Consider the following 17,195-nt stretch of genomic DNA (forward strand, 5'->3'; position numbering starts at 1 on the left):
TAACTTTAACTGTGACGTATAACACTCAAGTTCACCTTTTCTAAAATAAAGAAAATCTCTTAAATTCATTTTTACTTCTGGATAATTTCAGTGATGCAATAAGCAATAGGTTTTTCTGACCAAAAGACAATATTTCACACTCTAAACAAGGGAAAAGATCTCATTTGCCATAACTAATGAGATTTGTTGGTATTTCATCACAAAAGTCAGGATCTAAAAACTTCTAAAAGCTTTCTGGTTTTGTGTATTTAAACAGCTCGTTTCCTTATTCACTAATAAATCATCTTCCCAATCTTTCTATATCTTATAAAAACGTACCATAAAGTTATATATCCTACTGCACAGACCATACAACTTCCCAAGCAGAAGAGCTTTTTTGATGACCTTCCAGTTGGTATTTTTATATAGCGTGTAACTCTGCGTGAGACATTAAAAGCTAAGCAAAAGTAAAGACCCTGCACTCAAGTTTGGCATAATCTAATATTGTCTCCAAACTTCTTGCCTTTCAGGCAAGTCCTCCAAAAGAAATATTATCGCCAATTTCTGTATATTTAGACAGAAATGTCTCAATTATTTCCTTTCAGAATGCAGTCTGAAGGGCAAAGCACAGGGTGGAAAGCAGGGGAATGCAAGTACTTTTTAAATATTAAAACATAAAAGACAAGGAACTATGATAGTACAGAAAAAACAGATGAGAAAGATGTGGAATGAAGTCTTTGGCATTCCTCTGCTGTCTTCAGTTTCTTTGTCCTCTTTCTTCCCAGCCTGTTTTGCCTCCCTTGTCTCTCTAAGCTTTCCATTTAATCGTCTCTAGCTCACCTCACTTCCTAAAGTAAATCAATTAAACTTAAGAGCTGACCCTTCTCTCACCCCCGGGGCTCTGCAGAAGACGGTAAGGAGAAAGAGGTCAAAGCGAGCCCTGAATGTCAATTCCTGAACAAGCACAGAGATGACCACTGTATCTTCTCTAATAACAGTTCAATGTCATCTTTCCCTGTGCTTAGGAAAAGCAGTAGGATCAAAGGGAAAAGGACATTTAAGAAGTGTGTTTTGAGGATTTGTTCTGAGGAAGGGGGAGAGGAAAGGAAAAAGCAGATTTATCTGACCCACAGCTTCTCTGAAATCCTGATTAACCTGTTCAGGCCAGAAGACAGGCCTGAAAGTGCAGACTGGAAGTAGCCAGACTCAATTTATTGCTCTCTTAATTCTTTATGATATGAGAAATCATTGTCCACATATAGAAGAGGAAAGTCTGTGAGCAGGAGAATTTCAAGCTCCAAGTATCTGCTACCAGAAGCAGTAAAACACACTGCAGTCCCCTCGTGCCCCTTGAAACGTAAGCTCTTCTGCCAAGCATACACACCCACTTTTAGTGACATCTTTTCAACTTCCCAACCATCACCCAAAGAGGCCCGATCCCTTATTTCATAGCTGACACATGGAAATACCCTGCCTCCAAACTCTGGAGATAAAAAGTGGACCCAGTGGCACGTCCTCATCTGGCTGCAGGGAATCCTCCACCGCCCCTTTTCACTGCCCTGCCCAGGCAGGACCCATCTCCTGCCTCCCCAGTTCGCAGCCAGCCAGCGCTGGGCCCACCAGTGACAGCTGGGTGATGCTTATCCTGCTGGAGAAGGGTACGCTGCCACTCTCAAATTTTCCTCTCTTTTAAAGACTATGGATACTGAACAATTTCTTTGACTACACACAGTTTCTCCAGCCCCGGATGATGGCATCAATGGTCAAACTCTTGCACGGCATCCAAAGAACACCACTTTCACCAGGAAACACATTTTTTTTTTACTATTAAATGCATCCATAGTGGTTGCTGATATCCCATAGGCAGACAACCATATAGGTCCTTGAAAGATATTCCGTACCTCTCTCGATCTGTCAAAATTATATTCACCATCCAGGCAGAACACCACAAAACCAAACGGAGTCATTTTGCTCCCGTGCATAACAAATATCAGGGAAACTACAGCCACACTCATATAAATGAGGCAGACAAAGATTTTAGCTGATACAAGGGAAGATTCTGCCAACAGAAGGGAAGTTTTAACAAACCTTTTTAATACAATAATTGTATATTGCTATAGTATTTTTATTCATCTGCCATCTTCCAATGTCTGGAAAGAGTGGCAAAGGGGCACAAACTAGTGGGCTGGCAAACTGATCAATGACATATAAACATGTCTTCACCAAACAGGTTAAAAATCATCACAGAAAATAAATTATTTCAGGTGCTCTGCTTCTAGGCGTCTCAGGGATATTTGTTATCTGAGACTGTGATCTTTACAAATCCCGTGTTTCCAGCTTGCTGTCTCCTTAAATCAAAGCAGAGGATCAGGACAACATTCCCAAACAGAGGTCTGGACCCAGCAACTGGTAATAGCACTGACTCGTCACAACAGCTATAGCATAAATTCTAAAAGATTTTTTGAATTTTATGTTATTTTCATTTTAAAGGAAAAGAGCGATTTTTAATGAGTAGCTGATGCATACTGAGCATGCATTAAAATTGTGCCCCCTTGTGTATTTTCACGGGCTTTGAACACCACAAAACACATCGAAGTACTAGAAAACCCACAACTGGATTAACTACAGCTCAACTTCAGCTCAAGAAAATCTTTTATGAAAAATTAATAGCAACACTACAAACTACGGTGTTTTCAATCCTTGAAGGCACTATTGTAATTAATAAGTCATTCAGAGTCTTGAAGTACATGAAAGAAAAGTTCAGTAATTTCCTTCATCTGGATGAACCCAATTTTCATAAATGGTAAAGACTGCCTTTGACTTACTCATATGCATATTTAACTTTGGTACAAATGAAGTACACAGGTGAAGTGATTTGCTCAAATCCACCCATGGTAGATCAACGGCAGACTGGAACAACTCAGACCTCCCGACACCCCCACCTGCTGCCTTTCCCCTGGAATCCACATTGTCTCTCCTAAAATCAAAGCTCTGGCTTATTGTTTATAAAGTTTTCAATCAAAAAATTCAACTTTCTGGAAAGCACTTACATCCTGGAGAAGTTTCTCCAAGTTTTCCTGCAGCTCATAAAAGTACCGAGAAGTAATAAGACCTTCACGTGATTTATCTAGGCAATCTCTGGCCAGTTCAATAACTTGATGATGAATGAAACTTAGGACCCCATCTGCTAATTGCAGCACGTTCTCTGGAGCATTAGAGGCAATAAACTCGGCCAGCCGTTCTTCCATCTGCGCCGTGGCCTGAGTACAGAATAAAGAGAAATTACTCCTAAATTTTACTATCCCAGAACTTAAAGCATAAACAAGCAGGGTGCTAAAGTAACATATTTGCAATTCTAAAATACAGGAGGCTTACAAAATATTCCAAAATACAATAGCATTTTGCCGAGAATAAAAATAGCATACCAAAGGCAGAAGTTATGTTCACATGAGCAAACCACAAAAATTAATCAGAACGCACTTTCTGAAAATGCAAATGGCCATAAAAATATCTTGGTCCTGAGGCTGTATTCCTCCCTGGGTCTCCAGAGTAAGGATGTAAGATATGAGGCAGTTTTCAGAACTTTTAGGTAAGACCATGGAAGCTGAAAATCACTGCCCCAAGCAACAGACACATGGCATTTCTATCACTGTATGCCCCGATATCCTGTCTCCAGAGAAACAACTATTTTTGCTATTGGTGGAACAGGAAGGAATGGCCGCATCGACAGCTCTGGGATACACGATCCTCTACCCTCATTTCAATGAGATGTTAACTGTCAAAGCTCGATTCCAAAGATTTCAATATTCAGCCTTTTTTTTTTTTTTTTTTTTTTTTTTTAAATAAAAAACCCTCACACTTATTTTCACGGCAGATCACTTCAGCACGTTTCAGTGTGACTGAATTCAGATTGATTTTTCTAAAAATCCAAACCTATCTTCATTGCTTCTCTGGTACCAAAAGGCCCAGTGGCAAACTTGTTTTTTCCCAAAACCTCTAGTATAATTTGGAATGACTTTAAAAGAAAACTTTGCATCTCCAATATGTAAATGGAAAGCCTACCAAAACCAAAGAAGTTTGTATCAGTATAAATCAAATTAAGGCGGTTATACAAGTGAATAACGAGAGGATATTATTCAACTTATTTTTAAATTATTCTAAAACAGCTTTTTTAAGTATATATGAAACTGAACAAAACATCCCTCTTCCAGCCTTGATCTGATTTGGAATTTAAAAAAAAAAGACACGGATTAGTTAAAAATAGCTGGAGACACTGGTCTCATAAACAACATAAATGGACTGAGCAGCCAGAGCACTGCCCTTCTCCTCATTCCTGCGAGCATTTGTCACGCCAATAAAAGCCATGAGAAATTTAGTAAATACGATGCACATACACAAATACACAAAGCTTTTCTATTTCTTCTATGGCAGAATTAACATGTGAAGCAGAGAATGCAGCTTCAAACTCCCAGCAAACTGCACTGCTTGGAAATCAGAGGTAAGGACTGGGCTCCTTCTCCATTGAGCGCTACAAGTTAATTCTGAGCTTGGTTCCAAGTTCATTGAATGCATTATTCAAAAAGTGATTCCTTACCTTTGGAAACCTTTCTTTGTACACATGATTCATCATTATTATTTCACTGTCAAAGGAAATTGGGGAGCGACCCGGGCTAGAGGAGAAAAGAAAGTATATTATCATTTACAGATATTACATCAAAACCCTCCGAAATCCAGTGCTGGTCACAATGCTGCCACGCTCACTGTCGCCCTTCCAAAGCTTTGACTTCACTTCAGCAATGGGCAGATGCTTAAATTCAGAGAAAATCCTAGCAAGCAATGGCAATCTACAGCCCCACAGTTAACTCGTCTGAAAACTGCTAACACTCCTGTCTTCACGTGAACTCAGGCAGAAACCCACCTATTTTCAGTGAACGCGAGCCCTACCATACAAGCATGTAAAAAATCACTGCATTTGTTGCAGGTACATCTGTAATTTCCCTCGTTCTCTTCCTGCTCTCCGTGGCGGCGGTAGCAGCCCTGCCCAGAAGAAATCTCTATTATTTCTGGAGACTCTAGCGCTGGAAAGGAGCAGAGTAAAATGGAACCAGGAACTTGAGATGACTTGCTTTCCTTTGTCTGAAGAATACCACGCTACAGGAGGGATGCATGAGCAGTGTTATTCAGCTAAATCTTATATATAAATACCACAAGCAATAGGAACAGAATACTTTTATGAAAACCGCGCTCCCTTGAGGCATGTTACACCACGGATGCATATGCATGTATGCATAGGTTAGCAAGCAACTTCAAAAAACAGGACACTACGTCTTGGCAAACTGCATTTATATTACTGTTCGGGTATTTTTTTTTTTTTTTTTTTTTTTTAAAAGAAGAGTTGCATCTCATTTCATCACATCTGATGGTATGCAATGCTCTGACTCATTCTGCCGCTGAGGACAGCCGGAGTGAGGTAATGCAGATAATCCCCAGCTACGGGATCGCCTACAGCATCTCATTTCTCTGGTTACCTTGTTCTAATGTTCAAGACAAGCAAGGGCTTCAATTATTCAGCATCTTACATGATCATTGTCTTTATGATTTTTAAGAGTACAACATATTGCCAAAAATATTTTCTCTCTGTCAAAAAAATACAATTTTATCTTGAATGAGTTCAAAACGTTTTAAACTTTCTTGTGAAGGATGAAATGAATGTCTCTGAATGGAATAAATGCATTTTAAACTTGGAACGCATTACAGTTACTACCTTGCTGCTAACCTATTTAAAGGAAAAAAACATTCTTTTGGGAAGATATATTTACAATTCAAAGAAAATTTAACTCACTGGCTCATGGAATAGAGCAATACCAATACCAATCTCTTTTCATGCCTGGTGCTGGAATTCCACGAATTACATTGTGTCTTGTTTTTATTAAGGTTTATCCCTCAGCTTGGGAAAATGCACTTCAGATTAAATCTCTCACTGAATCCTTATGTTACAGGAGAAAAACTGATTTGAATGTTTTGGATACCAAGTAAAAACATATTTTAATCAACTTTTTTTGAAGAAAATACATCCCTTAGCTTGGTAGATAGCTATTTTTAATCAAGGAAAATTTTCTTCAGAAAGAAAGTTATATTTATATTCATATGCAATGTATGACACAATAAAAAGAAGGGTAAGAACATTTAAGTTTCAGACTTAGAAGGCAAATGCCCCCACACATCTCGCCTGCTATCTTTATCCTTCTTTCTCTAAGACCAAACAATCTGACACAAACATATGACACCGGTTTACTGGCAGTTCATACTGAGCTGAAGAACTTGGTGAACATACTTAACGAAGAACTTATTTTTCCATAACGTATTATTTCTCCGTGTGATTTAAGTGAGGTATAAATTACAAGGCTATATAAGCCCTTTGATACTAACTACAGAAATACGGAGGCACACACATACTTCATTTTAACACTAAAGTAGTCCTACTAAAATTTGTGCCTGCTGAAGTATTTGCTGTCTTAGGGCTACAATAAAACATGAGGGGTTTTGCCTTTTGCTCTCATGGCAATTTATTCATCTGGATACAGGAAATTAAGAGCTACGCAGCAATCATGTTACATGAGCTCTCCTGCCAGCAGACGTAGTGTTTCCTTAAGGAGAGCCACAATGATATGGGTTTATTGGGTTTGCTTTTGTTTTTTATGATCCGGAAACGAAGTAATTTCTCTGGACAAGAGTCTACTGATGGGCAAGAAAGTAAACACTTATAACCCCTTGGCTTCCTTGGGCGTTGGCAGTTTTGTGTCCCACCTTTGGAAGCTGATTAATGCCACTTTTTACCACCTAAAACGACACGAGTGTACAAACAGCTCCAGATAAAACCAGGGATCAAGGTTCAAACTGTCATTCTAAATTCGCCCAATATAACATGTCAAATTAAACATGTAGCTGACTACAGCAAGACTGCAACATAATATACTGCATCATAATTTTTTTATGTTGATCCTTAGCCTGGGAAACTATAGAAATAATGGGATGGATAACTGACTAACTAACCAAAGGCTGGCTGCCAGGCACTGCTGGTTACTTTACAGCACCTTTGAGACACAACCAGGAGAAAAAGAAGCCAGGACTGGGCAGATAACTGAATGCCACCAAGGGAGAACGTAAGGGAATTTAGGGGGAAAAAAAAAAAAAAAGAAAAAAAAAAAAAGGAGTTTAATACATTTTATTGGCATGACTGCTTTTCGAATGCAAAAGCTTCACACATCTATCTAGCACCAAAAATTTCACATACAGAACTAAAGCAGTCTAACATTTCAAGCCTCACAAAGGAACAGATTATTTTCTGTAAAACAGAGGACACATACTGTGCACGTGCATAACATTTTAAGGCAAAAAGCAGGCTGCTTCTCTTTTCTTGGTGTAGATAGGTAGGTCAAAGAAGTGATTATTGTCAGTGAGTTTTTCATTTCAGCAGAGCAGACATTAGAAGAATAATATCTGTCCCCTTAAGCTTAACAACAGAATGAAAAACTACTCTCTTTTCCCTTTCTTCACCCTCCCTCTGCTTTATGAAACGATGTGGTGGTAGACTTTCAGTGACATCTATCTCCCACAAAGGCTTCTAGGGTTCAACTTGTCAAAACTCATGTGTCTTTATCTGATGCTAGAAAGTGAAAACAGCTCATAGCCAGGTATTTCAAGGAGTAGCACTTATAGTAATAAATTATATCTTACGAATTTTAGTTTAACTGTGACTAAATAAAAGTGAGATGTTTATAAATACCTAATTTTTCCTTCACTGTGACAGCTATATTTATTAGGAAAAAGCAGAGAAGCTAAAAGCACTGTGCTCCCCTGTGCTTTTACCCTGTACATAAAGGTTTAATTAGGATGTATTTACAGCATGTCACCAAAGTCAGTGTCCACAGGAAAATTAAACCATAGGCCTTAATGTTCTGTCATTTCCAGACACACAAAATAAGGAATTTTAAAACTAGAGAGCTGAAGTTGTATGAAGTAGAAACTAAGTTAAGCCTTCTGCTGAAGGTGAGCAGAGCACAGGCCTTCCTATTCCCCCAAGAAATAAATATATAAATCTTTGCACTCATACAAATTACATTCATACCAGAAGACAGAAAACTCCCCATGAAAAAAAGAGACATTAAAGCAGAAGCAAATATGGCAAATCTACCTCTGTCCATCAAACTTAGGAGCAAATATGACTCGGTGCTTCACACAGACCACAATTGGACCCTGGGGCCTAATCCTGCTTCTGGACGGGACAATGAGCAAAGGAGAACTGAGCTCAGCGGAGCAGGACCCACCTGCTAAAATCTGAATTTATGCAACGTGCACAATAATCATAGAATCACAGAATGGTTTGGGTTGGAAGGGACCTTAAAGATCACCCAGTTCCAACCCCCCTGCCATGGGCAGGGACATCTCCCACTACACCAGGCTGCTCAAAGCCCCATCCAGCCTGGGCTTAAAAACTTCAAGGGATGGGGCTTCCACCACCTCTCTGGGCAACCTGTTCCAGAGTCTCACCACCCTCATGGTGAAGAACTTCTTCCTAACGTCCAGTCTGAATCATCCCAGCTGTAGTTTTAATCCATTCCCTCTAGTCCTACTGTTATCCAACATCCTAAAAAGTCCCTCACCAACTTTCTTGTAGGCTCCCTTAAGATACTGGTAGGCCACTATAAGGTCTCCTTGGAGCCTTCTTTTCTCCAGACTGAACAACAACAGTGAAATACAGTTTCCCACAGAATGACAACAATCTATACCATGGAGGAAATAACGTAGAAAATTAAACATGTATTTACTCAAGGATCCTTCTCCCTGCATAATCATAACCAAACACCGGTCAGTTATTTTAGTGCTGCTAGAAGAAAGGCAAAGCAGAATATACAGTAATTCTTCTTCTTATGGAACAGGCGAGCGGTGAAACAGAACAGTAAAGAGTCTATCTCACTGAGAGGTTTGAGAAGTCATTTCTGAGTTTGTTTACATACTTTTTGAGTTTTTAATTCATTTCTACAAACACTGAGCTTCAGCTATGTTTAGTCTGTGGACAAATACTATTTGTGACTGGTTTTGTATCACTGAACTGTTTTCCACTTCAGCCCTTCTTTATACTAGGAGTGACATTCTTCTGAATGCGTGTGGGAGTTTTATTTATAAATATTAATAATAAATTAATAAATTATAATTATTTTATATACGTGTATATATATGAGAGGACATTCAGGGAAAGGGAATACATTTCAATCGCAATCTCTTTGAAAGTAAGGACTAACGAGTTTTTTCTACAGACTTACACAGGGGCCGCAACTAGCTCTTTCCAATACTTCAGGTTTTTTCTGCACGCCAACAAAGACTGGCACTGCTTTAGACAGAAAACACTAGAAATTTAAAGTAATGAGCAGTACAGAGGGCAAATAAGAATACTTAGTTTTCCTTATAACAGAACACCATAAAGTGAGTGAGTGAAACCAAGCGTTAATAAATTTAAAACTGATCACTTTGAAGAACTTTTAAAAATCAAATTCACAGAACTCACTGTCTTGCGAGAGAAAACAGAGAGACCAACATTATCTGTAATGTAGTTAAAATGTATTTTCATAAGAAAAAGATGCCTTATGCTTCAGAATATAAAATCATTATCCATCTCTATTGAATCCATGGCTGCGTGAATCCCTGCCCTGCAGGGAGCACCGCCTGCTCCTCCGCAGCTTGTGGCATCGGCACTTTCTGAAAGCAGCAGCACGACGTGATGAAACCACTAAGATTACTCAAGTGGTTAAAGCCGATGCTTAAGTGCAGCGAGATGAGAGAGCTCCTCAACCTGCAGGATCAGTTTTTAAGAAAAATGTGGGCCACCGGCGTGGTTTCACACCACCTATTCTCTGTTCCCATCTCAGGTATGTTTTTGTCAGAAGCCTTTCTGGCCTCTTTGTCTAGAAGCCTAGAAACTGGCATTTTCTAGCAGCTGTCCCTCTATATTCTTAATGGCAGGATCCAGCCTGTCGAAAGTCGGGTTGGAGGATTGCATTTCAAAAGCACCACCCAGCAAAGAGATGAAGGAGCATATTTGATTAAGGATGATCTCATCTACTTCAACTATATAAAAATCCACTGCTGCAATCTTAAGCCCCTTTTCCCTAGACAACATTACCCTGAAATACAAAAAGAGATCAAGAAAAACAGGCAGATCGGTGGGCTGAGTGAATGCACGAAGGCAGCTCTTGAAGACGTCATTATTAGTTAACTCTACTTTTATCTCTGACATTCTCCACACATTCCCAGCTTAGCAACCACTAAAGGATGACAAGTAAAGAACTGGGAATGGAGGGCAGCATCTCTCTAACTTAAAAAGAATAACGATGCAAGTTTAGTGCAAGAATTCACACTCTCCGTGCATTTTACTTCTGGGAGAAAAGACCTCCTTCAGGTAAAACCCAGGGTTGCTGTAAATTAAGTGAATGCAGTCTGGGTCTCTCTCTGTTGGTCAATAACTTGAAGAATTTGAACGTTGTATTACAAAAAAAGAAAAAAAGAACAGTTGAGAGATGATATTTAGGAATTCGTTCTTCAGGTAATAAAGAAATATTCTCTTCTACTGAAGACACACTGTAAGCACCAAAACAGGTGGGTCACATGGAAATACGTTCTTTCATTTAGCGTGTCAGTACTGGATCTATTGGAGAGGGATGAGAAAACAGTCTCCTGGCTTTAGCGACCAGTTGTATAAGCACATCACACTTCTGGATTCCACCATTGGTCTCAAGCTACCTCCTCCCTCCTGTACAGGAAAGCAGCTGGGAAAGAACCAGTCCCATTTCTTTGGTGTAGAAATTCGGGGGATTTCAAATAGGACATGATTAATTAAGTCATGAGTATCTTCAACCCACACTGGCAGAACACCTCAAGCAACAGAGGTGCCACCAACATGTCAGTGTACATCAGCCAACGCTACCCTCCACGACTGTATGCTTTGTTACTTTGTCATCCAGTTTGATCACTAAGACTGCTGTGTATGAACAGAACATTTGCAGCTAGATACAAGAAAATGGTAAATTGCTGGTCAAAAAAGTAGATATTTTCAAAAGTTACATCTAGGCAATACTCTCCGCTATCTAGGAGCATAAAAGGATCACCTGATACTTCTGAAAAATCCTGGGTTACAGAGACCCTCAAAAACAACAGCCCCAGCATTTAACAGTGACATCTCAAAATATCGGTTCCTCTCTCATAAAAAGAGATGTAAGGCTGCAGTCATAAAGGATGAAAAATGAATACGTGTTAACAATCAGTCATTAATATCAGACCATCTTTTAAATTACAAAACTGTGACTGCCAATTAAGGAAAACGTCTGATGTATTTTGTTCATCTGCTTTTCATTAAAGCTGATCAAACAAGACCACTAAATGCTTATGAAAATATTACATTTTTAGGGAATTCCTGCTTAATTTTCAACACATAAGCTGCTCAGATTTTATTTTTTCATTTGTTAAGTAAGTAAAAATATCCTCTCACCAAGTGAGTGAACTCTATCATGTGGGCAAATAAATAAGCAAGCTGTGCAGTGAATAAGGTCTGGTCTTCACAGATTTTAGTACTTGCTTGCCTACAAAGACACGCTACCCTCTGTCAAAGAGGGCATTTACTCCTGCAGACGTCGCTCCAATTGGTTGGACTGACATATCAATTTTCCTTCGAGGTGCGAGGGCCAGCATGAATGCTTGGTGGTGGCAAGGGCGCTTTAGAGTCACACAGCATCACAGTACTAGCAATAGGCAAAAGGAAAAACAAATCGGGCACAGTAAGTTTAAAAAATTAAATTATTTCATTCTAAGCTTTGGCATACCAATAAGGCTGGCTGTTATCACACTGAAAACCACAGAGAGCTATAGAAATCATTCAAGAGAGGAAGGAGATTAATCACATAGTTATATGACATACTGAATTAATCTAGTCTCATCACAAATTATAAACCTTCTATCTGATAGCTCCACTTTTAAATTGGCTCACAGAGGTAAAATTCTCAGCAAGCTGATAATCCATATTAACAAGGAAGAAAAACAAAACTGGGCTCTTCGTTTTATCATTTACATCATTCTTCCATAGCAAGAGTATTTTATACTTCATTATGCCAACGGTAGTATGTCTCCATTAGAAAGGACAATAATTACTTTAGTGATGTGTTGTCTACCTACAGTAGCTGTCTCATCTGTAAAGAATTAGTATTACTACAGTTACACTACTCAGCAATAGCCAGCGTTAATAGTAACAGCAACAGGACTGAAGTAGGACTATTATTCGAGGAGACTTAGTACAAATCATATAAACTAGTCTTTTACTACACGGCAATTTGCAGAGATCACAGGCTAAGTGTGCTACTACCTACAGAACTTACCTGCTCCTGTAGATTACTGTGTAACTACATTTAGGAGATCCATATGCAATTACCATGCAGCCTGCGCTGAAGTTTAGAACATACAAATAATTACAAATAATCACGGAAGGTCACCTCTGCCATGACATGATACTCACCATGGATTCTTTTTGTTATCTTGGCCCGTTTCACTTCCTTCTATTACAAACCCCAGGCCAGCTCCTGAGCTGGGCACACTGATTCAGTATTTCCTGCAGCAGAGTTTCTGAATCTTGTTCGTTAATTTAAAGGCGATAGCCACATCTGACACCCTCAGATGAGAAGCAGAAGGGAGACTTCACCTCTTGTCCTCTGCTTGTACAAATCCTTTTTCTTTCCCAAGGTGCTGTATCTAGAGGTATGCATCTCTAGACATTCATGCACTTGGTCCAGCACTAAATGCACAGCAAAACTTAAGGCTTTTGCCATGATACAAAATGTTGGTGGGTTCATTCCACACAACTGTTAGAGAATGCAAGACAGATTGCCCAGAGAGTTCATTGAATCTCCATCCTTGGAGATATTCAAAAGCCATTTGGACACAGACCTGGGCAACCTGCTCGAGCAGGGGTTTGGATGAGATGACCTGCAGAGGTCCTTTCCAACCTCGGTCATTCTGTAATTCTGTGAAAGGCGAAGTTCCAGTTGCTTCTGGTTTTAAGTACGGAAAAATCAACTGCACAAGGAAATAACTCCTGGAAAGCTATCTTTGAACAACCAGTTCTCTGAAGCAACAGTAAAAACTATTCAAATGCTAACGCAGGAGAAATGTTTGCAGCACTATTACAAAATTGCTCTTGGATGCAGTTCCATTTAAGGTTTTGACTTCATCTACTCTGGTCTTCATACCCCTTCAGAAGCACCGCTGGAAAAGTTATTAACAGTGGCTGTAACCACTTCCTTATATTAATGCAGCAAAATTCTGAGAAGAAACTTCACTAAAGGAAACCTACATCCTATAGATGTAGTCCGAGACATTTGTGGATCATGTCTTCACAGAGTTATTGTGACTATACAAAAGCAGGCTGCGCTAACCATTTTGCAACCCAAAACCTCAGCGTCAAAGGTGAAAAAAAAAAGTCCCCTCTAATTAGGTGAGGTGGGTTAAAAGTTGATTAAAATAATTTCACAAACATGTCACAAAAGACTGTTCTTAGATCTGAAAGCATACGCAGAAATGCAACACGTGTGTCCAACATCTTACAAATTCAACAAACAACTTGAAGCTCACCTGAGACTGCGAGATCGAGGCCTCAAGGCTGGAGAATGGCGCCCTTCCTCGTCGGTGATGCTCTCAGTACTGAAATGCTTTGTCAGGAAATGAAGTTCATCTGCCGTGGGCTGAAAGGGCAGCTGGTGCAGCTTCTCCTGAGATGAGCATGATGACTGAGTACAGAAAAAAATACAGAAAAGAAATGCACTAAACGCATGCATAGGGGTCAGCTAATGAATGGAAGAGGAACGGATTCTGCCAGACACTGCACACTCCAGCGGAAAAGAAAGCTACTTATCAGACCAGGTGCCTCTTTTTAGTGTTCTCATCATAAGGCTAAGCCAACCCTGACGTATAATGACAGAGCTAGTGAGATCAGGAAAACTTTGGGAGCCGGCTAGGGAACCATTGCATCCAATTCTGGAATCATTACAGCTGATCATGCGGGTAATTTACTATCAGGAGACAGAAAGGAAGGTACATGAGTACCAGCGCTACTCTGCAAAGGACAAGGAGGTTCCTGGAGTGGTGAGCAACTTTCTTTCCCTTTCCCTCATGCTCTCTCAGCTCAGGAGTTTCACTTGCATGCAGAATGCTATGGAGCTGTGTAGACGTGAGAGTTTTTGCTGATTATTGGCTCTCATTGGAAATTGCTGTTGTAAATAGCCAGGATTTTATTTCTCCCTTCCTTTAGCCATCAGGCTTCTTCTCTAACCAAGTAGGCAATAATAAATTAAAGTAGCTGACTTTGCAGAGTTGTAAGATTAACAGAGTTTCTTGTTATAGAGTTAAACAGCTTATTCATCTTTAAATAAGTCGATGCATTTATACGACACACATCATGTGATAATGATAGAAATGAAACTCTCTTTAATTCCTGAACCTCAAGAAACCTGAGATTAAAATAAATATTTGTGGGAAATGTTAATAACATCAAATGTTGGATGTTCCAGGGGAAAGAGCTGTAGGTCAACTAACAAATGTGGTTTTTCTTGTGTGATTTTTCAATGCCCCTTTCCATTTTACAAAAGAAAATAAAAGAAAATTTGCAAGGACAAATTTAAAATCCTCTTTAAAAACAAAGAGGTGCAGGAGGGAAGTGTTGAATAACCAGAGTAGCACCGAGTAAGACCAGTGGGCCTTATTAAAAACATCATCTAATCTAAGTTCCAAGGCTCCTTATTGATCTGATTAAATTAATTATGTACACTGTTCCAGCGGAAAAACTGCCTTTTGCTACAATGACCCTCACTCAAACTGGAAATCACTGCATCCTAGTACCAGAAGCATTGGTAGGAGGGAATTATAATCATACCTGATAAAATTTGTATGGCCAAAGTTTTAACTCACCTAGCGTGCTGTTCTAAACTTATTTGCTGTTGATGGTTTTTGGAAAAGAAAGCTAAGAAGCATGGCTGCTGAAAGCCAAATGCTGACAAGGCTTTTCACCGAGTCCTGCATGTTTGTAATGCTGATAGCAAAGAGAAAATACTCTGAAATCACCTAAAACCGGCACATCCAAATTTATCAAGAAGGTAACAGGTACACCTGAACTGAATTAAAACTTAGCAGATTGTTGCAGATCCTAGTCTTATCTAGAGAATTCTAGCCAAGCCTGAGATGGAGATGTGAACATGAGAACTTATAAATGTAAAGATCATATTCTTTGATAAAAATATAACTGGCTCCAGACCCCAGATCCACCCCCTCTGCACTATGCAGAGGTATTTACAGAAAAGAACCCCCTTGAAAGCCTTGGGACATGCACGAACTCCCCAAGTGTGGCTGAAACAGGAAACCACCACTTCCAACGTTTTCCCTCAGGCAGGTCTAGGTGCAGGGATCACGTTGGGAAGTCATCTCCAGCACAGTGTCCGCACAGTGATGATTATCCAGATGGAGTATCAGCTCACACTGGTCTAATCCACACTGAAGCCAAGACGGAGAGTCTGGGTATTTGACAGTCCCTTCGTCCACAGCTATTCTGCTGTGCACGCTGCTTATGCCAAATACAGGAAAGATCCTCTCCCCGTAGTACAGAGCTACGCAAGCCCTGTTTGACTTTCAGAGCTTTCTTTGATGTCTTTCTTTGTGTCTTACACAATACAAGGAGTGGGAAGAAGCACCTGCCTATGAGAAAGCAGCAACACTTTTCAAAGAAAAGGTACGTGTCAGTTGGCATCCCGTTCATGATGAATAAACATGACTCCTGGAATATGGTAGGAAGTACTAAAGACACTGTCCTACAAACCTGCATTAGCAGGTACTCAAGTTCTGGCATTATAAACACATGTCTTATTCAAAACAAAATTAATCTAAAACTACCACAATAAGAAAGGTTAGCACATAGTTACTCGTTGCTGAGGTAGGGGGAAAAAAAAAAAAAAATCATCAAACTGACAGTCTAGAAAAAGCATTAAAAACCTTATGTCTCCCAACAGCAAAATCACTGGCAAAGCAGTGCTAGTCAACTCATGGATGACCCAACAAAATCCTCCCTCCACTTTCTCTCCTTTAAACCGTCAGATCATAAAATTTGTAATTACAGAGAATAATTAAAGAAAGCCCCGAAGATAAAGACCGTGATGAGAAATGGACTTTCCCTCTGCCAAGGACTTCTCTAGCAGCCTTAACGTGTACAACTTTTCAATGAAAAAGCGTAAAAGCAAAGTGAAACATTTCTGAAGTATTGATTTTTAAGTAATCACATCACTGTATTCAATATTTGCAGCAGACTAATACAAACATCCTCTGGTGTCTTAATTACAGATGCCAAATTAGCTAATTCTTCTCCAGTAAAAAAAAATCAAGCTAATACTACAGTAGCTTATATATTAACTCTGCATTTAGAAAATGAATAGCAGATTAGACGTTTAAAAATAATTGTATATTGGTCCCTTCAACTGACTGTTTTATATTCATCTAACTTGAAAGAAGCTTTTTCAGTGTTGGTCTGATGATATATATCTGGTCTTCGTGACTTGTATGAAATGGGTAAACATGTATTTTTTAGAAGTGTCATCCCTCACTTGAAGCAAAAACATAAAGCAGAATCTACATGTTTCCACTGACCTTAGACTAGGTAAATGTCTTGGTTTGTTCAGTTGGTTGGTTGGTTGAGCAGCTGATCTATGACCACAGAGGTGCAGGTCAGCTCTAACTGCCATAGAGAAACTCGGGCCAGCAGAACAAGGACTGAGGCTCTTCTTGGTATTTCACTTCCTACTGATATGTATAGCAGAAAGAAGGTCTTCTGGCTTCCTTCTATCTTGCTTGAAAAAGAAACGTAATCTTGAGGACTTACCACACCAAATGGAAGCCCAAAATTCTGTTAAATTCACATCTGCAGCTTTATTTCATTGTGCCCTTTTGACAAGCCCCTTGACTTCAGTTCTAAAAGTCTATGCAGAAATAATACTGCTCATCAACTTCAGAGGTGTTACTCAGATCTATCCGAATTAATTCTGATCTATGAAGTACTATAATAATAGTCTTGTCATAGACAAGTAGTAAGTAGGATTGGCTTCGAAATGTAATGCTAAATTTAATAGCTCCAAGAATTG

General features: G+C 39.4%; 1 protein-coding gene across 9 annotated transcripts in view; it reads right to left on the reverse strand.

Moving 5' to 3' along the window:
* The window catches only part of MAST2 (microtubule associated serine/threonine kinase 2), a 226,814-nt gene that overhangs the window by 36,426 nt on the left and 173,193 nt on the right, over positions 1–17,195 (reverse strand). For 6 of the 9 annotated variants that reach the window (XM_063345048.1, XM_063345051.1, XM_063345045.1 and 3 more), the window contains 4 exons: positions 13,651–13,805; positions 12,402–12,467; positions 4,574–4,649; positions 3,030–3,239 (listed from right to left, as the gene is read on the reverse strand). In XM_063345048.1, coding sequence (XP_063201118.1) covers positions 3,030–3,239; positions 4,574–4,649; positions 12,402–12,467; positions 13,651–13,805 — 507 coding nt within the window. The remainder of the gene's footprint in view (positions 1–3,029; positions 3,240–4,573; positions 4,650–12,401; positions 12,468–13,650; positions 13,806–17,195) is intronic. The other 3 variants (XM_063345047.1, XM_063345046.1, XM_063345044.1) reach the window with 2 other exon arrangements.

The sequence above is a fragment of the Chroicocephalus ridibundus genome, chromosome 8, assembly GCF_963924245.1.
Source record: "Chroicocephalus ridibundus chromosome 8, bChrRid1.1, whole genome shotgun sequence".
NCBI classification, from domain to species: Eukaryota; Metazoa; Chordata; class Aves; order Charadriiformes; family Laridae; genus Chroicocephalus; species Chroicocephalus ridibundus.